At 48.6% G+C, this 27,220-nt stretch overlaps 1 protein-coding gene across 3 annotated transcripts; it reads left to right on the forward strand.

Moving 5' to 3' along the window:
* Positions 1-340: 340 nt before the first annotated feature.
* Positions 341-26,887, forward strand: LOC138793179 (uncharacterized). Of its 3 annotated transcripts, XM_069971559.1 has the most exons (4): positions 20,452-20,654; positions 21,089-21,215; positions 22,123-22,334; positions 26,412-26,887. In XM_069971559.1, the coding sequence occupies exons 3-4, from the start codon at positions 22,153-22,155 to the stop codon at positions 26,863-26,865; spliced, it is 636 nt and encodes a 211-aa protein (XP_069827660.1). In that variant the 5' UTR covers positions 20,452-20,654; positions 21,089-21,215; positions 22,123-22,152; the 3' UTR covers positions 26,866-26,887. The 3 variants fall into 3 exon arrangements, with proteins under 3 accessions (XP_069827661.1, XP_069827660.1, XP_069827662.1); XM_069971560.1 differs by lacking the exons at positions 20,452-20,654; positions 21,089-21,215 and adding an exon at positions 341-419; XM_069971561.1 differs by lacking the exon at positions 21,089-21,215.
* The last annotated feature ends 333 nt before the right edge of the window (positions 26,888-27,220 follow it).

Below are 27,220 nucleotides of genomic sequence, written 5' to 3' on the forward strand. Positions count from 1 at the left end.
TGCAGGTCGAATAAGAAAACTCTGGCACCTTGCTACACCCAGATAACTGACGACTGGGACTCCTACTACCCTAGCAGGATGAGCAGCTCGCAACTGCAGGGCAGGCAGCACTTGAGTCTGTGTCAAGATTGTACAAGATTGTAAGATCTACAGACACTGTTTATTTGCCAAGTTCTACAGTAAATTGTTATATTTGTATACAAAACGCACAGGACTCTGCTTCCTCTGTCTGCACCTGCACCTATACACATACCACCACACACCTTGGGTTATGTTTCCCCTTCTCTGTGGGTGGCAGTACCGACATCCCGGGTGGGTCAGTTGCCACTCCAGGTTGCCATGACAAAAGCCCAAGAGACCCACAGCAAACCTGGAGGTTACCGACCATTTGGGGACATAAACCACCATATACAAAGCAGGTATCAACATCACACCTGTGTGCTAACCTAACACTGGCTGACAAATAACATCACCGGCCAAGCTCACACTCTCTTTCTCTACCATACTACAAATGCTCAGTCCATTAATTTACATTTGTTGATACATTTGAGTCCATCAAAGTGTATCACATTTGTACTGAGTGTAGTCCATGTTGTCTTCCGCTTTACTAGTACCACGGGGAACACTGCAAGTGCATACGGTGAAAATATAAGCTGAAACTACATATTAGAAAAAAAAAATAAAGTATAAATTTTTACAGCCTGATTCCAATCAATTCTATAAGGGATCTCCATAATGAGGTATTTGGGGAGGGGGTATTTGCTATGTTTGGGTGCCTCAATTTCTTTTCACACTGAACATGACGCATGAAAACACCAAACTCCACTGAGTGCTGCTTTATTTCTGAGGCCTATGTGTGAGGCAAGGAATGCACTAGGGCTACACGTGATATTTCCTTAACAGTAACAAACCCCCATAGAAAACTTCTCCTGCTCTAGACAGTTCCTGACATGGACAGAGGTGGCAGCAGAGAGCACTATGTCAGACTAGAAAGAAAACAAGATCTCCTGCAGGACCTACAGCCAGGGCCGCGTTAACCAGAGGGCACATGGTGCACGTGCACCGGGCCCACTGGTTAAAGGGGCCCCCCCGAGCAGGCCGGCCGTTGCTATGTGCGACCAATGCGGTCGCACAGGGCTCCGGCCACCAGCCTGTCAGGGGGGAGCGCCATGGATGGGTAATCTACTTACCCCTCCATGGCGCCCCCTGCAGGGCCCCCCCCGTCCGCCGCTGCCCCCGTCCGCTGCTGCTGCGGCGCTTCAGCGCTGCAGCAGCAGCGATACTGACAGAGAGAGAGAGCCATTGGCTCCCTCCCTGTCAGTCACTCTTGTGGCCACACTTCCTGCGGTCACAAGAGGCCGCACTCTCCCTCTAGCGCCCGACGTCACTGGAGCGTTGGCGCGAGGGTAAGGGGAGTGCAGCCTCTTGTGACCGCTGCAGTGCGGCCAGAAGAGGGAAGAGAAGAGGAAGGTGTGGACCTAGGTAAGCAACAGTGTTTGTTTTTTTCAATGTTATATGGGAGGGGGAGCTATATACTATTGGGGAGCACAGGGGGCTATATACTATGGGGGGGCACAGGGGGCTATATACTATGGGGGAGCACAGGGAAGCTATATACTATGGGGGAGCACAGGGGAGCTATATACTATGGGGGAGCACAAGGGAGCTATATACTATGGGGGAGCACAGGGGGCTATATACTATGGGGGAGCACAGGGGAGCTATATACTATGGGGGAGCACAGGGGAACTATATACTACGGAGGAGCACAGGGGAGCTATATACTATGGGGGAGCACGGGAGCTATATACTATCGGGGAGCACAGGGGAGCTATATACTATGGGGGAGCTATATACTATGGGGGAGCACAGGGGACTATATACTACTGGGGAGCACAGGGGTCTATATACTATGGGGAGCACAGGGGAGCTATATACTATGGGGGAGCACAGGGGGCTATATACTATGGGGGAGCACAGGGGAGCTATATACTATGGGGGAGCACAGGGGACTATATACTACTTGGGAGCACAGGGAAGCTATATACTATGGGGAGCACAGGGGAGCTATATACTATGGGGGAGCACAGGGGACTATATACTACTGGGGAGCACAGGGAAGCTATATACTATGGGGAGCACAGGGGAGCTATATACTATGGGGGAGCACAGGGGACTATATACTACTGGGGAGCACAGGGGTCTATATACTATGGGGAGCACAGGGGAGCTATATACTATGGGGGAGCACAGGGGAGCTATATACTATGGGGGAGCACAGGGGAGCTATATACTATGGGGGAGCACAGGGGAGCTATATACTATGGGGGAGCACAGGGGAGATATATACTATGGGGGAAGCTATATATTATGGGGGAGCACAGGGGACTATATACTACTGGGGAGCACAGCGGTCTATATACTATGGGGAGCACAGGGGAGCTATATACTATGGGGGAGCACAGGGGAGCTATATACTATGGGGGAGCACAGGGGTCTATATACTATGGGGAGCACAGGGAAGCTATATACTATGGGGGAGCACAGGGGAGCTATATACTATGGGGGAGCACAGGGGGCTATATACTACTGGGGAGCACAGGGGGCTATATACTACGGGGGAGCACAGGGGGCTATATACTATGGGGGAGCACAGGGGGCTATATACTATGGGGGAGCACAGGGAAGCTATATACTATTGGGGAGCACAGGGGGGCTATATACTATTGGGGAGCACAGGGGAGCTATATACTATTGGGGAGCACAGGGGTCTATATACTATTGGGGAGCACAGGGGTCTATATACTATGGGGGAGAGCACAGGGGGGCTATATACTATTGGGGAGAGCACAGGGGGCTATATACTATTGGGGGGGAGCACAGGGGGCTATATACTATTGGGGGGGAGCACAGGGGGGCTATATACTATTGGGGGGAGAGCACAGGGGGGCTATATATTATTGTGGGAGAGCACAGGGGGGCTATATACTATTGTGGGAGAGCATAGGGGTCTATATACTATTGGAGAGCACAGGGGGGCTATATACTATTGGGGGAGAGCACAGGGGGGCTATATACTATTGTGGGAGAGCACAGGGGGGCTATATACTATTGTGGGAGAGCTCAGGGGGGGATATATACTACTGGGGAGAGTGCACAGGGGGGCTATATACTAATGGGGGAGCGCACAGGAGGGCTGTATATAAATGGAGAAGCACATGAGGGGCTATATACTACAGGGACACCTTAAAACTATGGAGGCACAGAGGGGTGTAACTATGTAGCGGTACAGAGGGGTGTAACTACTGTATAGGGGTACAAGGGACCTAACTACTGTATGTGTTGGAGCCTAAAATATTTGTCTGGCAGATTCTGGAGAGAAGATTCACAGCCAGGAGAAGACTTCAAGGTGGCCCAGGCTGGATGGAGAGAAAAAGAAAAGGTGACAGACTCTGATCAGAGAAGACGCCCCCGGTGAGTCACTGGATGTAACTGCACTCTGTTATAGGGTTGTAGTGTTAGGGGTCATGATGTGGCGGTATTATGTAATGGTATCATTGGTAATATCTTTCTGTTTTGTTTAGTGCAGTTTTTATGTAATATGTAATCACTGTATGGTGGAAATAGTGTTATAAGGTAACTACTGTATGTATTGGGGCTCTTGATACAGTGTGGGGGCAAATTCAGGACATTATACAATGTGCCGAAAGGGAAGGGGGGGGCCCACTCTTGAGGGCTGTGCACTGGGCCCACCAATGTATTAAAAGGGCCCTGCCTACAGCACCTGAAAAGTACTGGAAAACTGGAGATTTTTAAATTACAAATCTATATAACTTTTGCCGTAGCACCCCTTAAACGTTAACTGTGGCATGACACCATCTCAGTCCCGGCCAGAGTATTTCAAACTGTTTAGCAATATGTGTTTAGGTTTCTGTTCTGTAAATCTTCATTTGCAGCATTGCAATAACTGAGGAAGCTCCGCTTGGTTATTCATTGGCTGGAACTTGCCATGTCATTTTCTGCCAGATATACTCAAGGTTTTCTCAACCAGTGATGAAAAAAATGTTTTATCATCCCTGCAACCTTTACCACCAACAATCTGCATAGAAAATGTGGGCATTTATAAAATCATTACATTACCGCACTCAGTGTTATACTATGGTAATGAAAGCCGCACTACAGATATACATGAATAAAGTGGTTTAGTTTATTCACCCAACATGAGCACCTGTTAAGTGCATAAACGAAACCACTATATTCACGTATATCCGGAGTGCCGCCTTCTTCATTGTTGCTGTTGTGAAGTTGGAACCAGGGTCTGGTTTCACTCAGGCTGTGCACCCACCTGAGCTTGTTAGCTGCACTGTGCCGTTCAGCGATTTGGACTTTTTCAATGTTATACTGTGGGTTGGCAAGACCAAGTATTTCGCCCCTAGTATTGTAGTTAAACTCCCAAGATTCCCCCTAATTTTGTATTTAACACCCAATAATGCCCCTAGCAGTGCAGTAAACCCCCATGATGCCCCTAGCTGTGTAGTTATCCCCTCATGATTCACCTAGACATGTAGTTAACCCCCCATGATGCCCTTATCCGTGTAGGTAACCCCTTATGATGCCACTGGCAGTCCAGTTAAAGGGAACCAATCACCCAGAAAATCAATGTAAAGACAAGGATATGTGCTGATAGATCACCCAGCACACTTCCCAAATATGCCCCTGTAACCTCTGTGCCCCCCTCAATTAGACAGTAATCTTACTTTGTTCAGGTCACGCGCTGTATGTAAATTTTTGCTAAGTAGTCCTGGTGGGCGTATGTAGTCCTGGTGGGCGTATGTAGTCCTGGTGGGCGTATGTAGTCACGGTCCGGGGGCGTATCTAGTCACGGTCCGGGGGCGTATCTAGTCACGGTCCGGGGCTGTAATCACGCCCAGAGGGGCGTGATTTGGAGGCTTGCGGTCCAGTGACGTCATCCGGCGGCTTGCGTTCCGCGTCGCGGCCGCGCTGATGTGTTCGGGAACCCGCGCATGCGCAGTACGTCAGCGTCGTCTCCCGCCGTACTGCGCATGCGCGGGTTCCCGAACACGGCGGCGCGGCCGCGACGCGGAACGCAAGCCGCCGGATGACGTCACTGGACCGCAAGCCTCTGAATCACGCCCCTCTGGGCGTGATTACAGCCCCGGACCGTGACTACATACGCCCCCGGACCGTGACTACATACGCCCACCAGGACTACATACGCCCACCAGGACTACTTAGCAAAAATTTACATACAGCGCGTGACCTGAACAAAGTAAGATTACTGTCTAATTGAGGGGGGCACAGAGGTTACAGGGGCATATTTGGGAAGTGTGCTGGGTGATCTATCAGCACATATCCTTGTCTTTACATTGATTTTCTGGGTGATTGGTTCCCTTTAACCCCCCATGATGCCCCTAGCAGTATAGTTAACCCCACGATGCCCCTAGCAGTATAGTTAACCCCCACGATGCCCCTAGCAGTATAGTTAACCCCAGGGCCGCTTTAACCAGAGGGCACATGGTGCACGTGCACCGGGCCCACTGGTTAAAGGGGCCCCCCCCCGAGCAGGCCGGCCGTTGCTATGTGCGACCAGTGAGGTCGCACAGGGCTGCGGCCACCAGCCTGTCAGGGGGGAGCGCCATGGATGGGTAATCTACTTACCCCTCCATGGCGCCCCCTGCAGCCCCCCCCGTCCGCCGCTGCTGCGGCGCTTCAGCGCTTCAGCGGCAGCGTTACTGACAGAGAGAGAGCCATTGGCTCCCTCCCTGTCAGTCACTCTTGTGGCCGCACTTCCTGCGGTCACAAGAGGCCGCACTCTCCCTCTAGCGCCCGACGTCACTGGAGCGTCGGCACGAGGGTAAGGGGAGGGTAATGTCTAAATCCCTAAATCCCATACTGTAAAAGGACCTGATGACATCACAAGGTCACGTGACTTCCTCAAGTCATGTGACTGTACAGCAGGCGTGGCTTATTCAGTGTAGCCTGGCTGGTCTACACGGCTGCCACAGGTTAGCTTCTCTCTGCAGGTCCTTTCCACAGGTAATGTTTAGGGGGGAGGGGGGGGACAACAGTAAATATGACAATGGTGGGTGCAGTAGTACATGGGGAGGGGGTGCAAGGAGGCACAGTGGTTAGTGCAGTAGTACATGGGGGTGCAGTACAGCATAATGGTGGGTGCAGTAGTACATGGGGGTGCAGTACAGCATAATGGTGGGTGCAGTAGTACATGGGGAGGGGGTGCAGTACAGTATAATGGTGGGAGCAGTAGTACATGGGGGAGGGGGTACAATACAGCATAATGGTGGGTGCAGTATATGGGGGAGGGGGTGCAGTACAGCATAATGGTGGGTGCAGTATATGGGGGAGGGGGTGCAGTACAGCATAATGGTGGGTGCAGTATATGGGGGAGGGGGTGCAGTACAGCATAATGGTGGGTGCAGTATATGGGGGAGGGGTGCAGTACAGTATAATGGTGGGTGCAGTAGTACATGAGGGAGGGGTGCAGTACAGTATAATGGTGGGTGCAGTACAGTATAATGGTGGGTGCAGTACAGTATAATGGTGGGTGCAGTATATGGGGGAGGGGTGCAGTACAGTATAATGGTGGGTGCAGTAGTACATGGGGCAGGGGGTGCAGTACAGTATAATGGTGGGTGCAGTAGTACATGGGGGAGGGGTGCAGTACAGTATAATGGTGGGTGCAGTAGTACATGGGGGAGGGGTGCAGTACAGTATAATGGTGGGTGCAGTAGTACATGGGGGAGGGGTGCAGTACAGCATAATGGTGGGTGCAGTATATGGGGGAGGGGGTGCAGTATATGGGGGAGGGGGTGCAGTACAGTATAATGGTGGGTGCAGTATATGGGGGAGGGGTGCAGTACAGTATAATGGTGGGTGCAGTACAGTATAATGTTGGGTGCAGTAGTACATGGGGGAGGGGTGCAGTACAGTATAATGGTGGGTGCAGTAGTACATGGGGGAGGGGTGCAGTACAGCATAATGGTGGGTGCAGTATATGGGGGAGGGGGTGCAGTATATGGGGGAGGGGGTGCAGTACAGTATAATGGTGGGTGCAGTATATGGGGGAGGGGTGCAGTACAGTATAATGGTGGGTGCAGTACAGTATAATGGTGGGTGCAGTAGTACATGGGGAGGGGTGCAGTACAGTATAATGGTGGGTGCAGTAGCACATGGGGGAGGGGTGTGGTACAGTATAATGGTGGGTGCAGTAGTACATGGGGGTGCAGTACAGTATAATGGTGGGTGCAGTAGTACATGGGGGAGGGGGTGCGGTACAGTATAATGGTGGGTGCAGTAGTACATGGGGGAGGGGGTGCAGTGCAGCACAATGGTGGGTGCAGTAGTACATGGGGGAGGGGGTGCAGTGCAGCACAATGGTGGGTGCAGTAGTACATGGGGGAGGGTTGCAGTACAGCATAATGGTGAGTGCAGTATATGGGGGAGGGGTGCAGTACAGCATAATGGTGGGTGCAGTAGTACATGGGGGAGGGGGTGCAGTACAGTATAATGGTGGATGCAGTAGTACATGGGGGAGGGGTGCAGTACAGTATAATAGTGGGTGCAGTAGTACATGGGGAGGGGGTGCAGTACATGGGGGAGGGGTGCAGTACAGCATAATGGTGGGTGCAGTAGTACATGGGGAGGGGGTGCAGTACAGCATAATGGTGAGTGCAGTATATGGGGGAGGGGGTGCAGTACAGTATAATGGTGGGTGCAGTAGTACATGAGGGAGGGGGTGCAGTACAGCATAATGGTGGGTGCAGTATATGGGGGAGGGGGTGCAGTATATGGGGGAGGGGGTGCAGTACAGTATAATGGTGGGTGCAGTATATGGGGGAGGGGTGCAGTACAGTATAATGGTGGGTGCAGTAGTACATGGGGAGGGGGTGCAGTACATGGGGGAGAGGGTGCAGTACAGTATAATGGTGGGTGCAGTAGTACATGGGGGAGGGGTGCAGTACAGTATAATGGTGGGTGCAGTAGTACATGGGGAGGGGGTGCAGTACATGGGGGAGGGGTGCAGTACAGCATAATGGTGGGTGCAGTAGTACATGGGGGAGGGGGTGCAGTACAGTATAATGGTGGGTGCAGTAGTACATGGGGAGGGGTGCAGTACAGTATAATGGTGGGTGCAGTAGTACATGGGGGAGGGGGTGCAGTACAGCATAATGGTGGGTGCAGTATATGGGGGAGGGGGTGCAGTATATGGGGGAGGGGGTGCAGTACAGTATAATGGTGGGTGCAGTATATGGGGGAGGGGTGCAGTACAGTATAATGGTGGGTGCAGTAGTACATGGGGAGGGGGTGCAGTACAGCATAATGGTGAGTGCAGTATATGGGGGAGGGGTGCAGTACAGCATAATGGTGGGTGCAGTAGTACATGGGGGAGGGGGTGCAGTACAGTATAATGGTGGGTGCAGTAGTACATGGGGGAGGGGTGCAGTACAGTATAATGGTGGGTGCAGTAGTACATGGGGGAGGGGTGCAGTACAGTACAATGGTGGGTGCAGTAGTACATGGGGAGGGGGTGCAGTACTGCATAATGGTGGGTGCAGTAGTACATGGGGGAGGGGGTGCAGTACAGTATAATGGTGGGTGCAGTAGTACATGGGGAGGGGTGCAGTACAGCATAATGGTGGGAGCAGTAGTACATAGGGAGGGGGTGCAGTACAGCATAATGGTGGGAGCAGTAGTACATGGGGAGGGGGTGCAGTACAGCATAATGGTGGGAGCAGTAGTACATGGGGGAGGGGTGCAGTACAGCACAATGGTGGGTGCAGTAGTACATGGGGGAGGGGTGCAGTACAGTATAATGGTTGGTGCAGTATATGGGGGAGGGGTGCAATACAGCATAATGGTGGGTGCAGTAGTACATGGGGGAGGGGTTGCAGTACAGTATAATGGTGGGTGCAGTACAATATAATGGTGGGTGCAGTAGTACATGGGGGAGGAGGCGCAAGGAGGCACAATAGTGGGTGAAGTAGTAAATGGTGGATGTCGTGCATGGAGGCATAATGGTGGGTGCACCCCCTCCCCCATATACTACTGCACCCACCATTGTTCCTCCTTCCACCTGCTAGTGAACCCATTATATTTACTGTTGTGCCCCCTATAAAAATTTCCAGTAGAACGGACGTGCAGTGGCACAATTGGAGACGCAAACTCGTGGCAGCCGTGTAGACCAGCGAGGCTAAACTGAATAAGCCACGCCTGCTGTACAGTCACGTGAATTGAGGAAGTCATGTTACCACGTGACGTCAGCAGGTGTATTTACGCTATTGGATTTAGACATTACCATTCTCAGATCCACCACGAATGAAGCAGCAGATCTGAAAATGGAATCAGCGCGACGGCCCGATTCCGTGAGTATGCAGCACTTATAGATTTACTTGCAGTCTGGACCAGTGAGGCAGGGGTTAAGGCTATTAACCAGGCTGTGTCCTGAAGATGCTGCTTTCTCTCCCCTGTGCCTGTATCTTACACTGCACCCAGCCCAGGGGGGCACTTAACCCCCTTCCTTGCTGGTATGGGTGCAGTTTGAAGTGTCTGGCCCCCAGAGGGTTGAGTGTGGATACCATCCATCCATACTTAACCCCTTAGGTGCCAGACTGTAAGCAGCTATCTGGAAAGATGCTGCTACTGTAAGCAGTAGAACACCTGTCATAATGATGGGTGTTCTACTCCTGCCTTTTTTGTGCGTCTTTTTTTTTTGTTTTCAGATAACGGTACCCAGAGGATTACATTGGATTCTGTGGACTACGTCGATGATCAGCTTTTTTTTTTTTTTTTTTAATAAAATGGTCCATGAGGGGTTTAGGGGTGGTTTTTAAAGGGAACCAATCACCCAGAAAATCAATGTAAAGACAAGGATATGTGCTGATAGATCACCCAGCACACTTCCCAAATATGCCCCTGTAACCTCTGTGCCCCCCTCAATTAGACAGTAATCTTACTTTGTTCAGGTCACGCGCTGTATGTAAATTTTTGCTAAGTAGTCCTGGTGGGCGTATGTAGTCCTGGTGGGCGTATGTAGTCCTGGTGGGCGTATGTAGTCACGGTCCGGGGGCGTATCTAGTCACGGTCCGGGGGCGTATCTAGTCACGGTCCGGGGGCGTATCTAGTCACGGTCCGGGGGCGTATCTAGTCACGGTCCGGGGGCGTATCTAGTCACGGTCCGGGGGCATATGTAGTCACGGTCTGGGGCTGTAATCACGCCCGGAGGGGCGTGATTCGGAGGCTTGCGGTCCAGTGACGTCATCCGGCGGCTTGCGTTCCGCGTCGCGGCCGCGCCGACGTGTTCGGGAACCCGCGCATGCGCAGTACGTCAGCGTCGTCTCCCGCCGTACTGCGCATGCGCGGGTCCCCGAACACGTCGGCGCGGCCGCGACGCGGAACGCAAGCTGCCGGATGACGTCACTGGACCGCAAGCCTCCGAATCACGCCCCTCTGGGCGTGATTACAGCCCCAGACCGTGACTACATACGCCCCCGGACCGTGACTACATACGCCCACCAGGACTACATACGCCCACCAGGACTACTTAGCAAAAATTTACATACAGCGCGTGACCTGAACAAAGTAAGATTACTGTCTAATTGAGGGGGGCACAGAGGTTACAGGGGCATATTTGGGAAGTGTGCTGGGTGATCTATCAGCACATATCCTTGTCTTTACATTGATTTTCTGGGTGATTGGTTCCCTTTAACCCTTTAAGGACATGGCCCATTTTCGTTTTTACGTTTTCGGTTTTTCCTCCTTGTGTTTAAAAGGTCATAGCACTTGCATTTTTCCACCTAGAAACCCACATGACCCCTTATTTTTTGCGTCACTAATTGTACTTTGCTATTACAGGCTGAATTTTTGCATAAAGTACACTGCGAAACCAGAAAAAAATTCAAAGTGTGGTGAAATTGAAAAAAAAAACGCATTTCTTTTATTTGGGGGAAATGTGTTTTTACGCCATTCGCCCTGGGGTAAAACTGACTTGTTATGCATGTTCCTCAAGTCGTTACGATTAAAACGATATATAACATGTATAACTTATATTGTATCTGATGGCCTGTAAAAAATTCAAACCGTTGTTAACCAATATACGTTCCTTAAAATCGCTCAATTCCCAGGCTTATAGCACTTTTATCCTTTGGTCTATGGGGCTGTGCGAGGTGTCATTTTTTGCGCCATGATGTGATCTTTCTATCGGTACCTTGATTGCCCATATACGACTTTTTGATCGCTTTATATTACATTTTTTCTGGATTTGATGCGACCAAAAATGCGCAATTTTGCACTTTGGGATTTTTTTGCGCTGATGCCGTTTACCGTACGAGATCAGGAATGTGATTAATTAATAGTTCGGGCGATTACGCACGCGGCGATAGCAAACATGTTTATTTATTTATTTATTTGTTTACTTTTATTTAAAACCTGGGAAAAGGGGGGTGATTCAGACTTTTATTAGGGGAGGGGGCTTTTTACTATTAACAACACTTTTTTTTTTTTTTTTTACACATATACTAGAAGCCCCCCTAGGGGACTTCTAGTATATACACTTGGATCTCTCATTGAGATCTCTGCAGCATAGATATGCTGCAGAGATCCATGAGATCGGCACTCGTTTGCTTTCGGCTGCTGCAGCCGAAAACGAACGAGTGCCGAGCCGAGGACGGCGCCATCTTGGACGCGTCCCCGGCCGGCATCAGTAACGGAGATCGCTCCTCCGGGACAAGGTCCCGGAGGAGCGATCTCCCCCACTAGACCCCAGGGAAACGTTGCCTCCGGTAATCGGAGGCAGCTGTCAACTTTGACAGCTGCGTCCGATTAGCTAATTAGCGGGCACGGCGATCAGACCGTGCCCGCTAATAGCAGCGGTCCCGGGCTACTCGCGGCACCCGGGATCGCGGCACTTCAAAGCGGGGCCGCCGCGCGGCCCCGCTTTGAAGTGCAAGTGAGGACATATGACGTACGCATACGTCCTATGTCCTTAAGAGGTTAAATAAAAAAATGTATTAATTGTGTCTTGTGTTTTTTTATTTGCATCACAGGCTTAGTAGTGGAAGCTGTCTGATAGACAGCATCCATTACTAAGGGTGTTATTACATGGGCCGATGGGAGCCCGATAATAACTATTACACATCCCGATAATTGTTTAACAAGGGCAGCAGGGACATTGTTACTGATGTCCTTGCAGCCCTTGTTTAAACTCTATACATTACCTATCCAGGCTACAGGGCTCCTCTTCCTCTGTGCTTCTCACTGGGTCCCGCGCACTCCAGCTTCAGAGCGGCCTGTCTCAGCTGACAGGCCGCTCAGCCAATCACTGGCCACTGCGGTCCCGGCCTGTGATTGGCTGAGCGGCCTGTCAGCTGACACAGGCCGCCCTGATGCGCGGGACCCAGGGAGAAGCACAGAGGAAGATTAGCCCGGCAGCCTGTATTGGTATGTATTCTTCTTTGCATATCGTCAGCCACGCACCGCTATTACACGTAGCGGTGCGTGGTCGGCGCCCGACAATTATAGGTCAGAACCTATATCAAGTATCAGCCGATGATCTTTTCTTTATTACACAGAACGATAATCGGCCGGATAGGGCCGATTATCGTTCTGTGTAATAGTACCCTAAGTTGTGGGTTAGTGTTAGTGATAAAATGGCTAACACTAAACACCCCCCCCCCCCCCCCGGCTACTGTCCAGTCCAGGAGAGCCAAATTTGATGCTCCGGGACTAATGGCACCCGGCTCTTCCTAGTAATCTGGTAGCATTGGGTACTGGGGTAATATTGTGGGGGTAGCGTTAGCCATTTTATACTAACATTAAGCCCCGACTTTGTAATGGATGCCGTCCACTACTAAGCCTGTAATGTAAAGAAAAAAAAACAAGACACAATTGATAATTATTTTTTATTTGTAAAAACCCTCGTTGACCATTTTATAAAAAAAAAAAAAAAAATAGTCATTAACGTCGTCCATGGAATCCAACATAGTCCTGGAAATACCGGTGTCTAAAAACCCCTCAGGGGGTTAAAAGGGTACTTCGGCCATTGGCTTTTTTCTGAATGCCCTGGGGGATGAGGCGGTGAACAGAATAACACTCACTTACCTTACTGGCTGCTCTCCCTCCCCATTCAGTTCTATCCGCAATTGCTGATACAACTGAATATACTGCTGGCAGGAGTTTCCTCTTCTGCCTCTGGGACTTCTGCCAGACCTGACAAGAGGAGACCAGAGCCCAAGAAGAAGAGCAGGAACCTGGACAGGTGAGCTTATCCCAAGAAATACAACCCCCATCATGCCCTGCTTAACAGTTCATGGTTTGAGTTGTAGTTTTGCAGCCTGTAGCTCTCCCGGTTGCGGAACTACAACACCTATCATGTCCTGCTGGCAGTTCATGAGAGGAGTTGTCGTTTTTCAGCTGGAGTCAAAGATTGGGAAAAATTGATTAGAGTCAGTCCATTAATAATAGGGGACAATGGCACAGTACATGAGGGGGACACAGTGACACAATGCAAGAGGTGGAGGTAGTAGCACATTACATGAGGACAGTGACAGTTCATTGGAACACGGTGACACATTAGAGGGTGTGACTTTAAGATGAATTCACACTATGGGATAACCCGCTCTGGATTCTGTTGCTCGCCCCCACTTGCGCGCATCTCCATTCTATGGTGAGGCAGATAACGCCATCCACCCAAAGAATTGACATGTCAATTCTTTGGATGGACGGGTGACTGTGTCTTATTTTTCTGTCTCACTCTGTACTGAACCCTCCTGCAGCTACAACAGATTGTGCAGGACCCTCCTGCATCTTAATCACATTGCGTAGGACCCTCCTGCAGCTTCATCACATTGATTTCCAACTTCCAGCAGCTCTTTCTTATATGGATTTGCTTTATCTGTGTTACTTATCTGCTAATTCTTCTTAAAGGCCCTATTCCACGAAACGATTATTGTCTGTATTCGGCTGATATCGGCCGCTACGAACGATAATTGTCCTGTGGAATAGAGTGCAACGATCAGCCGACATCGTTCATGTCGGCTGATCGTTGCAGTCTCTTGTTTTTCAACATGTTGAAAAACAAGCGACTGATATAGCAACGATCTGCTGCCGTTGCTCTGTTGAATAGGAGCATCCGCAGCAGATGGTGCTGTATCCTATGGGCTGCCTGGACGATCTAGCGATCACCCGGGCAGCCCCCCCCACAGCTCCCCGCTGCCCCTCCCGCACTCACCCACTTGCTGCAGCCGCGTTGAATAGCGGCGGCAGCGAGCGGGGAACGAGGAGCAAACGACCCGTGGAATAGGGCTTTTAGGATCCATTGTTTTCTCTTTTGGTGGCTTCAGAGACAATTACCAGTGATCAATAGAGCTAAGGGTCCATTACACAGGGCGACTATGAGCGGTTTGTTAAGCGAAACACCGATAATCGGCCCGTGTAATATCATCGTTTGGTTGCTTGGTTTTCACCAAGCATAAAATCCTCGCCCATTGCTCATACATGTATTGTGTAATAGGGGAGCAATGAGTGATGAAAGTGAAGGGACGCACAAATAATCCAAATGATTGTTCGGGCAGCCACTTCCTCTGCCATCCGCACAATGTCTTAGCATCTAATAGCTTAGACAAACATTCGTCAGCATTTGGTGTTGTAATACCATGACATACAATCATCTTCCCGGAACCATTTAATATTGTAACTTGAAGAACCACTGTTTAATAGTCTGATGACAATATCTGAAAGTGCGGCTGATATAACTCTACAACAGAGACCATTCCTGAGTGAGGAGGTTAAATCCCATCACTGAAAAGGACCTTTCCTACATGTCACCTTCACGGTATAGGATAGGTAAAAAAGGTGTTTCTCCAGTATGGGAAATAGCCATTACTATGTGAGGGGGCTAAACCTCATCACTCAAAAGGACCTTTCCTACTTGTCACCTTCATGGTATAGGCTAGGTGGTAAAGGTCCTTCTGCAGTATGGGAAATAGCCATTACTATGTGAGGAGGCTAAATCCCATTACTGAAAAGGACCCTTCCTACATGTCACCTTCACAGTATAGGATAGGTGAAAAAGGTCCTTCTGCAGTATGGGAAATAGCCATTACTATGTGAGGAGGCTAAATCCCATTACCGAAAAGGACCTTTCCTACATGTTACCTTCATGGCATAGGATAGGTAGTAAAAGGTCCTTCTGCAGTATGGGAAATAACCAATTCACCATAAAATGGCTAAATCCCATCACTCACAAGGACCTTTCCTACATGTTACCTTCATGGCATAGGATAGGTGGTAAAGGTCCTTCTGCAGTATGGGAAATAGCCAATTCACCATAAAATTGCTAAATCCCATCACTCACAAGGACCTTTCCTACATGTTAACCTTCATGGTATAGGCTAGGTGGTAAAGGTCCTTCTGCAGTATGGGAAATAGCCATTACTATGTGAGGAGGCTAAATCCCATTACTGAAAAGGACCCTTCCTACATGTCACCTTCACAGTATAGGATAGGTGGCAAAGGTCCTTCTGCAGTATGGGAAATAGCCATTACTATGTGAGGAGGCTAAATCCCATTACTGAAAAGGACCTTTCCTACATGTTACCTTCATGGCATAGGATAGGTGGAAAAGGTCCTTCTGCAGTATGGGAAATAGCCAATTCACCATAAAATGGCTAAATCCCATCACTCACAAGGACCTTTCCTACATGTTACCTTCATGGCATAGGATAGGTGGAAAAGGTCCTTCTGCAGTATGGGAAATAGCCAATTCACCATAAAATGGCTAAATCCCATCACTCACAAGGACCTTTCCTACATGTTAACCTTCATGGTATAGGCTAGGTGGTAAAGGTCCTTCTGCAGTATGGGAAATAGCCATTACTATGTGTGGAGGATAAATCCCATTACTGAAAAGGACCCTTCCTACATGTCACCTTCACAGTATAGGATAGGTGGCAAAGGTCCTTCTGCAGTATGGGAAATAGCCATTACTATGTGAGGAGGCTAAATCCCATTACTGAAAAGGACCTTTCCTACATGTTACCTTCATGGCATAGGATAGGTGGAAAAGGTCCTTCTGCAGTATGGGAAATAGCCAATTCACCATAAAATGGCTAAATCCCATCACTCACAAGGACCTTTCCTACATGTCACCTTCATGGTATAGGAAAGGTGGTAAAGGTCCTTCTGCAGTATGGGAAATAGCCATTACTATGTGAGGACAATAAATCCCATCACTGAAAAGGACCTTTCCTACATGCCACCTTCACGGTATAGGCTAGGTGGCAAAGGTCCTTCTGCAGTATGGGAAATAGCCATTCCTGAGTGAGGAGGCTAAATCCCATTACTAAAAAGGACCTTTCCTACATGTCACCTTCATGGCATAGGATAGGTGAAAAAGGTCCTTCTGCAGTATGGGAAATAGCCAATTCACCATAAAATGGCTAAATCCCATCACTCACAAGGACCTTTCCTACATGTTAACCTTCATGGTATAGGATAGGTGGAAAAGGTCCTTCTGCAGTATGGGAAATAGCCAATTCACCATAAAATGGCTAAATCCCATCACTCACAAGGACCTTTCCTACATGTTAACCTTCATGGTATAGGCTAGGTGGTAAAGGTCCTTCTGCAGTATGGGAAATAGCCATTACTATGTGAGGAGGCTAAATCCCATTACTGAAAAGGACCCTTCCTACATGTCACCTTCACAGTATAGGATAGGTGGCAAAGGTCCTTCTGCAGTATGGGAAATAGCCATTACTATGTGAGGAGGCTAAATCCCATTACTGAAAAGGACCTTTCCTACATGTTACCTTCATGGCATAGGATAGGTGGAAAAGGTCCTTCTGCAGTATGGTATGGGAAATAGCCAATTCACCATAAAATGGCTAAATCCCATCACTCACAAGGACCTTTCCTACATGTTAACCTTCATGGTATAGGCTAGGTGGTAAAGGTCCTTCTGCAGTATGGAAAATAGCCATTACTATGTGAGGAGGCTAAATCCCATTACTGAAAAGGACCTTTCCTACATGTTACATTCATGGCATAGGATAGGTGGAAAAGGTCCTTCTGCAGTATGGGAAATAGCCAATTCACCATAAAATGGCTAAATCCCATCACTCACAAGGACCTTTCCTACATGTCACCTTCATGGTATAGGATAGGTGGTAAAGGTCCTTCTGCAGTATGGGAAATAGCCATTACTATGTGAGGACAATAAATCCCATCACTGAAAAGGACCTTTCCTACATGCCACCTTCACGGTATAGGCTAGGTGGCAAAGGTCCTTCTGCAGTATGGGAAATAGCCATTCCTGAGTGAGGAGGCTAAATCCCATTACTAAAAAGGACCTTTCCTACATGTCACCTTCATGGCATAGGATAGGTGAAAAAGGTCCTTCTGCAGTATGGGAAATAGCCAATTCACCATAAAATGGCTAAATCCCATCACTCACAAGGACCTTTCCTACATGTTACCTTCATGGCATAGGATAGGTGGAAAAGGTCCTTCTGCAGTATGGGAAATAGCCAATTCACCATAAAATGGCTAAATCCCATCACTCACAAGGACCTTTCCTACATGTCACCTTCATGGTATAGGATAGGTGGTAAAGGTCCTTCTGCAGTATGGGAAATAGCCATTACTATGTGAGGACAATAAATCCCATCACTGAAAAGGACCTTTCCTACATGCCACCTTCACGGTATAGGATAGGTGAAAAAGGTCCTTCTGCAGTATGGGAAATAGCCAATTCACCATAAAATGGCTAAATCCCATCACTCACAAGGACCTTTCCTACATGTTAACCTTCATGGTATAGGATAGGTGGAAAAGGTCCTTCTGCAGTATGGGAAATAGCCATTACTATGTGAGGAGAATAAATCCCATCACTGAAAAGGACTTTTCCTACACGCAAAATTTTTGGTATAGGCTAGGTGGCAAAGGTCCTTCTGCAGTATGGGAAATAGCCATTACTATGCGAGGAGGCTAAATCCCATCACTGAAAAGGACTTTTCCTACATGTCACCTTCATGGTATAGGCTAGGTGGAAAAGGTCCTTCTGCAGTATGGGAAATAGCCAATTCACCATAAAATGGCTAAATTCTAGATCTATACAGGACCCCACCACTAGGGGGCAAAAAGGTCCTTACCAGTTATGGGAAATAGCCAATCCATTATGAGATGGCTAAATCCTATACCTATACAGGACCTCACCACTAGGGGGCAAAAAGGTCCTTACCAGTTATGGGAAATAGACAGCTGCTATAGAGCTGGCTATTTCCCATAACTGGGAAGGACCAGGTCCTCTTGCGGTATGGGATTTAGTCACAACCGGGAGTGCAGCCTCTTCTGACCGCAGGAAATTCGGCCACAGGAGGGAAGAGAAGAGGAACGCGAGGACCTAGGTGAGTAACAGTGTTTGTTTTTTTCAATGTTATATGGGAGGGGGAGCACATATACTATGGGGGAGCACAGGGGGCTATATACTATGGGGGGGCACAGGGGGCTATATACTATGTGGGAGCACAGGGGGCTATATACTATGGGGGAGCACAGGGGAGCTATATACTATGGGGGAGCACAGGGGAGCTATATACTACTGGGGAGCACAGGGGAGCTATATACTACTGGGGAGCACAGGGGAGCTATATACTATGGGGGAGCACAGGGGGCTATATACTATGGGGGAGCACAGGGGGCTATATACTATGGGGGAGCACAGGGGGCTATATACTATGGGGGAGCACATATACTATGGGGGAGCACAGGGGGCTATATACTATGGGGGGGCACAGGGGGCTATATACTATGGGGGAGCACAGGGGAGCTATATACTATGGGGGAGCACAGGGGAGCTATATACTATGGGGGAGCACAGGGGGCTATATACTATGGGGGAGCACAGGGGAGCTATATACTATGGGGGAGCACAGGGGGCTATATACTATGGGGGAGCACAGGGGAGCTTTATACTATGGGGGAGCACAGGGGGCTATATACTATGGGGGAGCACAGGGGGCTATATACTATGGGGGAGCACAGGGGGCTATATACTATGGGGGAGCACAGGGGAGCTATATACTATGGGGGAGCACAGGGGAGCCTTATACTACTGGGGAGCACAGGGGAGCTATATACTATGGGGGAGCACAGGGGAGCTATATACTATGGGGGAGCACAGGGGAGCTATATACTATGGGGGAGCACAGGGGAGCTATATACTATGGGGGAGCACAGGGGGCTATATACTATGGGGGAGCACAGGGGGCTATATACTATGGGGGAGCACAGGGGGCTATATACTATGGGGGAGCACAGGGGAGCTATATACTATGGGGGAGCACAGGGGAGCCTTATACTACTGGGGAGCACAGGGGAGCTATATACTATGGGGGAGCACAGGGGGCTATATTCTACTGGGGAGCACAGGGGGCTATATACTATGGGGGAGCACAGGGGAGCTATATACTATGGGGGAGCACAGGGGAGCTATATACTATGGGGGAGCACAGGGGAGCTATATACTATGGGGGAGCACAGGGGGCTATATTCTACTGGGGAGCACAGGGGGCTATATACTATGGGGGAGCTATATACTATGGGGAGCACAGGGGGCTATATACTATGGGGGAGTACAGGGGGCTATATACTATGGGGGAGCACAGGGGGCTATATACTATGTAGGAGCACAGGGGGCTATATACTATGTAGGAGCACAGGGGGCTATATACTATGTAGGAGCACAGGGGGCTATATACTATGGGGGAGCACAGGGGGCTATATACTATGGGGGAGCACAGGGGGCTATATACTATGGGGGAGCACAGGGGGCTATATACTATGGGGGAGCAGAGGGGGCTATATACTATGGGGGAGCACAGGGGGCTATATACTATTGGGGAGAGCACAGGGGGGCTATATACTATTGGGGGAGAGCACAGGGGGGCTATATAATATTGGGGGAGAGCACAGGGGGGCTATATAATATTGGGGGGAGAGCACAGGGGGGGCTATATACTATTGTGGGAGAGCACAGGGGGGCTATATACTATTGTGGGAGAGCACAGGGGGGCTATATACTATTGTGGGAGAGCACGGGGGGCTATATACTAATGGGAGAGCGCACAGGGGGGCTATATACTATTGGGGAGCACAGGGGTCTATATACTATGGGGGAGAGCACAGGCGGGCTATATATTGGGGAGAGCACAGGGGGGCTATATACTATTGGGGAGAGCACAGGGGGGCTATATACTATTGTGGGAGAGCACAGGGGGGCTATATACTACTGGGGAGAGTGCACAGGGGGGCTATATACTAATGGGGGAGCGCACAGGAGGGCTGTATATAACTGGAGGAGCACATGAGGGTCTATATACTACAGGGACACCTTAAAACTATGGAGGCACAGAGGGGTGTAACTATGTAGGGGTACAGAGGGGTGTAACTACTGTATAGGGGTACAAGGGACCTAACTACTGTATGTGTTGGAGCCTTAAATATTTGTCTGGCAGATTCTGGAGAGAAGATTCACAGCCAGGAGAAGACTTCAAGGTGGCCCAGGCTGGATGGAGAGAAAAAGAAAAGGTGACAGACTCTGATCGGAGAAGACGCCCCCGGTGAGTCACTGGATGTAACTGCACTCTGTTATAGGATTGTAGTGTTAGGGGTCATGATGTGGCGGTATTATGTAATGGTATCATTGGTAATATCTTTCTGTTTTGTTTAGTGCAGTTTTTATGTAATATGTAATCACTGTATGGTGGAAATAGTATTATAAGGTAACTACTGTATGTATTGGGGCTCTTGATACAGTGTGGGGGCAAATTCAGTACATTATACAATGTGCCAAAAGTGAAGGGGGGGGGGCCCACTCTTGAGGGCTGTGCACTGGGCCCACCAATGTATTAAAACGGCCCTGGTTAACCCCCATGATGCCCCTAGCAGTATAGTTACTCATACCCTAAATGCCCCCTAGTCTGTACAAAAAAAAACATCCCACTCACCTGTCCTCTGCTCCAGTGCTGACTCCGTCCCCTTCCTTCTCCTGCAGGAGAGTGGAGAAGATGTCCCTGGTGTACAGCGCCCTCCTGTGCCTGGCGGCTGCCAAACATGGCTGTTACACTGTGCGCAACACCTGTGGACACGGAGGGCACTGTGCGTGGCACTTATGTCCGCAGGTAACAACAGAAGATGGGCTAGAGGTTCCCCAACCCTGCAGCAAAGAAAGTGAGATGAAATAGAATAAGGCCAGATGGCCGCACACTGGTAGAATAAAAGTACAAGCCTGCACCATCACAATCTGTAATAGGCCTCTTTCTGTACTCAAAAGCTGTTTCATTATCAGGCAAAGCCATCTTTATTACAGAGGAGAAAAGTGAAGACAGGTTTTCTGAGTCCATTATGACCTATTGAGGGGGGAGGGCCAGGGGGGATGAGTGAGCAGGAAGAGCAGACAACAAGCTGTACAGTTTGCGGACTTTATGGGCACATAAAACGCAGGATTCAGAGGTGAGAATGGGCTTGTACTATTGATAGCTATTGATTCCTGAAAAGGGACATTTAAATAATGCTTTAAATTCACAAAACGTAAATTTTCTATCAATCGAATTAATAGAAAAATTACGATGCACTGCAGTCATTGGAATCCCGGACGGAGTGTATACACACTGTATACACTGAATAGCGGCCGCACAATACTGACAGCTCACACAATGGAAAGTGCAGCTCTGTCAGCACTTTCCATTATGTGCTATGGTGAATTGCTATGGCCCGCATCCAATTCAGCAAGTATGAAGTTCATCCGGCCGGTACTACAGCACCTGCCAGGATGATTTTCACTCGAACCAGCCGTTCTTTGACATGGCCAGGTCACAGAACAGCCTTACGGTGTCTTACAGTGTGTGAACCTGGCCTAAAGGTATAAGAAGAAAGAAAGGAGATCTAGAAGGTTTTTGCGCTGCTTTCCTGAACATGTTTGTGCTAGGACTTGTGCTTGGTATATAATAAGCCAGGCAGGTGTTCAGGCAGGCACTGTGTTAATATTTTAGTAGTTAAATTATTCATTGCTGTATTCATCTTAAATAGAGGACGGGGAGCAGGAAGAACTAACTAACAATGGCGACAGAGAAGAGAGGACACACATCAAGGCCTGCACAGAATCTATTGGCAGAGAACGTGGGCCTAAGCCTCATTGTTCTTCCTTGTAGACAGGCGACTGTTATGCCTTGTTTATCTACCGTAGAACAACGCTCCCCTACCCACCAGAGAGAACCTTCATGTCATAATGACATTCACAGGTTAGCCCTGAAGAGATGCTTCTTGTCTTTGCTTTAGACTGTTTTTCTAGTGTTTCTTTCCTTTATTACTATTTTGTTCCCTAAGGTTTCCTGTTTTAACTATGTCATTATATTGTATATAAAAACATTTTTTTTTTTAAAGAAAAGATTGTATTGTTTGGTTGTTTGCTGTGAATCATAGCATAGAATTTAGAAGGGCAAGGTTAACCCTTTTAGGACGGAGCTAATTTTGGCCTTAAAGGGAATCTGTTAGCTATATTCCAAACTGCTGACATTGTTAGATGCTGTTACGTCTAGGAGATACATGGTACCTTTCATATATCCAGCTGTGCTTCCAGAATCTAAAGGAATAATTTCAATCTCTGGTACAAGGAGTCATAGAAGCTGGACCCCCTTCCTGCTTGATTGGCACCTTGAGTCCCAAGCAGGTTCAGGGCTGTGTCAGTACAGTCCTGCGATGTTTAAACCCTTTTGGCTCTCCTGGCATCATAACATGACATGATGCTGGGAGGTCTGCACAGCTTCACGTTCTGTAAGGACCGTAAATCACGGAGCATGTACAGTTTTCTGAACTTCAGGAGCTCGGGAAAGCCTCTTTGATTCTTCTTAGGCCGGGTTCACACTGTGTTTTTGCAGTCCCTTTAACCTATCTGTTTTTAAATGGTTACGTTTAACATATACAAAAATGTGTTCAACCACGTTTTTGTGTACACAAAAAAAAAAAAAACACTCGTCAAAGGAAAAATGGATCCAAACGGATTGCACACAATTGCATGTGTTTTTTTGTCTTCCATAAAACGTATACGTTAAATGGACCGCGAAAATGCAGCGTGACCCCAGATTTAGTATATAGTAAAAGGATTTTTCTTTGTCCTAGAAGCACAGACAAATATATGAAAGGTAATGTGTTTTCCTGATCTAACAGTGTCTCACTTTATGTGGTTATCGCTTTGTGATGCTTTACCTTATCTATGGGATTCAGGCTCATGCAGAGGCTGATTAGCCTTCTCAGTCATGACATTGGAGGCCTCAGTGACGCTTCCAGTTGTTATAGTTACCATCCGGGATCTGTGATTGCTTCACAGAACTCCAATGGTGAACTGAGGGAGAATTCTCCCTCTGTTCTTCTCTATAGGGTCAACTGCCGAGCAGATGGCTAGGCAGCAGGGTCTGGACTCATTTCTTTAGAGAACATGCTGACATGTCCCTATGCAGGAAGAGGTTAAAGGGGTATCTCTGTTTCATGTTATTCATTGGCTGTTTTATTATTTGGCAGTTTGTTTATGAGCTGGAAGAGTCCATTGTATGGGGGGAGACTTGTGCTGTTCTCTTCATGGACCATGGTTGTATATGAGTAGTAGTGTAATATAAAGATATCTTGTGTAATATAGAGATGGAGGAGGAGGAGGCTGTGTGTGTGTGTGTGTGCTATGGCTGCAGCAGGCTGTGTGTGTGTGTGTGTGTGTGTGTGTGTGTGTGCTATGGCTGCAGCAGGCTGTGTATGTGTGTACTATAGCTGCAGCAGGCTGTGTGTGTGCTATGGCTGCAGCAGGCTGTGTGTGTATGCTATGGCTGCAGCAGGCTGTGTGTGTGCTATGGCTGCAGCAGGCTGTGTGTGTATGCTATGGCTGCAGCAGGCTGTGTGTGTATGCTATAGCTGCAGCAGGCTGTGTGTGTGTGTATGCTATGGCTGCAGCAGGCTGTGTATGTGTGCTATGGCTGCAGCAGGCTGTGTGTGCGCTATGGCTGCAGCAGGCTGTGTGTGTATGCTATGGCTGCAGCAGGCTGTGTGTGTGTGCTATGGCTGCAGCAGGCTGTGTGTGTATGCTATGGCTGCAGCAGGCTGTGTGTGTATGCTATGGCTGCAGCAGGCTGTGTGTGTATGCTATAGCTGCAGCAGGCTGTGTGTGTGTGTGTGCTATGGCTGCAGCAGGCTGTGTATGTGTGTGCTATAGCTGCAGCAGGCTGTGTGTGTGCTATGGCTGCAGCAGGCTGTGTGTGTGCTATGGCTGCAGCAGGCTGTGTGTGTGTGCTATGGCTGCAGCAGGCTGTGTGTGTGTGCTATGGCTGCAGCAGGCTGTGTGTGTATGCTATGGCTGCAGCAGGCTGTGTGTGTGTGTGTGTGCTATGGCTGCAGCAGGCTGTGTGTGTGTGTGTGCTATAGCTGCAGCAGGCTGTGTGTGTGTGCTATGGCTGCAGCAGGCTGTGTGTGTGTGCGCGCTATGGCTGCAGCAAGCTGTGTATGTGTGTGCTATGGCTGCAGCAGGCTGTGTGTGGGCACCTTATGGCTGCCGCAGGCTGTGTGTGTGCGCACCATGGCTGCAGCAGGCTGTGTGTGTGCACTATGGATGCACCAGGCTGTGTGTGCGCGTGTGCTTTGGCTGAAGCAGACTGGGTCTGTATATTTGAGAGAAAGGCAGAAATTAAAATATTGTACTCTGAGCAACAAGGGGACAGGGAGTGGCGGGATCATAATAAAAAAGTCTGATTTATCTCAAAGTGCAGCATCACCACTCATGGTCCCCCATCGGACTTCCGATCTGGTGATATCACAGCCCCAATCAGAGGTGGGAGGTGGGTAGTTCCTGTGAGGCCATAATTATTTTGTAGCGCGGACGCTGACAGAGCTGATATATCTGGCCCTATAGCTGACCTCTATCACTATGTCTGACCCCTCTATATCACTATGCTTGACCCCTCTACATCACTTTAGCTGACCCCTCTATACCACTATGTGTGACCCCTCTATACCACTATGTGTGACCCCTATCTATCACTATGTGTGACCCCTCTCTATCACTATGTGTGACCCCTCTCTATCACTATGTGTGACCCCTCTCTATCACTATGTGTGACCCCTCTCTATCACTATGGCTGACCCCTCTCTATCACTATGGCTGACCCCTCTCTATCACTATGGCTGACCCCTCTCTATCACTATGGCTGACCCCTCTCTATCACTATGGCTGACCCCTCTATATCACTATGGCTGACCCCTCTATATCACTATGGCTGACTCCTCTATATTAGCGCTTCTCAAACTTTTTCTTCTGGAGCCTCACCCAACAGACCAAGGCAATGCCTGGGTCTCACCAGACTGACCAAGAGGATGCCTGGGCCTCACTATCTGTGGTGAAAGTCCATTTAAAAGCTGAAAATATTGCTAGGGCTACCTTTCACTCATCTCCCAAGCGCTATATGCTAATAAAGCAAGTTCAAAATAAATTAATCATGTTGCTAAAATGGAGATTTTTGCAAACAGCAGAAGGACTGTGGTTACTCTTGTAAAATCCCATCTGGGCCTCACCAACAACTAGAGGGCGCCTCACTGGTGAGGCCCACCTCACAGTTTGAGAAGCACTGCTCTATATCACTATGGCTGACCTCTATATCACAGGTATCTGGCATTGTTAGCAGTGTTTCTGTGTGTATGGTGAATATTAGTTAGAAACATAGAAGACTGTCAGCAGGAAAGACCACCTGCTCCATCTAGTCTAGTTCTGAGTAGTTCAGGACATGGAGGCTGGAGACTGGCTGCATCCACTGCACACACAGGAGAAGCTGCTTTATATCTTTCTTTATTCCCACATAAGTCGCCCCAGGATCATGTAGGACATTAGGAAGAAGCCGCTGAGCCAGTGTGATAAATAACTCCCCTGGTATCTGATTGTCTGTTTATGAAGGAGCAGGAGTCGGAGTTGGTTCTGATAAAATTCAGGAGTCTTCAGGACTATTACATTCGCCAATTGCTGTTATAAACGATTATTTGTGTGTTGTTATATGGTCGCTAATCGTTCCTCAGGACGACACACACAACAGGTTTTATCTGAGAATGACTTATTAAATGAACAGATATGCGAACGATTGGTAAACTACCAACAATAATTTTTCGACATGTTGAAAGACAATTAACGGCTTCTCGTTTGTCATTATACATATATATTTATGTATCATCCTGATAAGGTTGACAACAGTAAATGGGGGAATAAAAAAAAAAAAAAGAATGAATGCAATGTTATACCTCTTACTCCTGGTTTACATGCTTATCCTTTCTCTCTATTGCTTTCCATGCTTCAGGTGTAATTCAGGCGTTTTAGGCTTCGACAGAAGGTCTTATCCGCAACGTTCTGCAGTGACAAGAATACGCAGAATACCACCTTTACCTGCAAATAGTCGTACTGCTCTAAGCGCACCTCGAGGACTAGTGACTTATTTACAACTCTGCAAACCGATTATTCCTAGAGTAAGACCAAACTCAACCGGACTCACCGCACACAACCCTTATATTCACAAGTCTAAAGCTGACGACACCTTTAAGCACCTTAACCTGAACCCAGATCTGGCTGTATATGGTGTCCCAGCTGGCCACGTACAACCATGCTCACCAAACGGTCAACACAGAATGGATAAAGTTCAAATTCATGTCTACCTGCCATGTGATCAGCATCAGTCTGAAGAAAAGATCAGCTCCAAGTTGAGCTCACTGACCCTTCAGGAGTGTAAAAACCCAGAAGATGACATCATGGCATAAATTTGCTACGGCGCAAGATTAATATGACAGACAAAAACACAGAAAAATGCAACAGCTCACCGCAACAGCAAGTTACAGACCCACTACAGACATGAAAATAGTTAAAAGCGGCCCCCCTAACTGCTAAAAAAAACTCCCACAAAAATAATGAGTCTCTTGGTTACTATTTGCAAACAGTGTAAACTGCCCCACCACGATAAGGTGGCCTCATATCGAGGCAGACCCTACACTGTACTATCGCCTCTCTATGGTAATACGCCTATGCTCTGGGCATGCAAGATCCGTCTAATACCAGCAAAAATAATTACACCACCTGGGTGGGACAGGTGGAGTGCACGACGAATGTGTTTTTGTG

Source organism: Dendropsophus ebraccatus, chromosome 5, assembly GCF_027789765.1.
Source record: "Dendropsophus ebraccatus isolate aDenEbr1 chromosome 5, aDenEbr1.pat, whole genome shotgun sequence".
In the NCBI taxonomy this organism is placed as follows: Eukaryota; Metazoa; Chordata; class Amphibia; order Anura; family Hylidae; genus Dendropsophus; species Dendropsophus ebraccatus.

Coding starts and splice junctions, on each gene's coding strand:
- LOC138793179 (XM_069971560.1), top strand. CDS start 22,153: ATGGCGACAGAGAAGAGAGGACACACATCAAGGCCTGCACAGAATCTA. Junction 22,335..26,411: donor TGTCATAATGACATTCACAG/GTTAGCCCTGAA, acceptor TCCATGCTTCAG/GTGTAATTCAGGCGTTTTAG.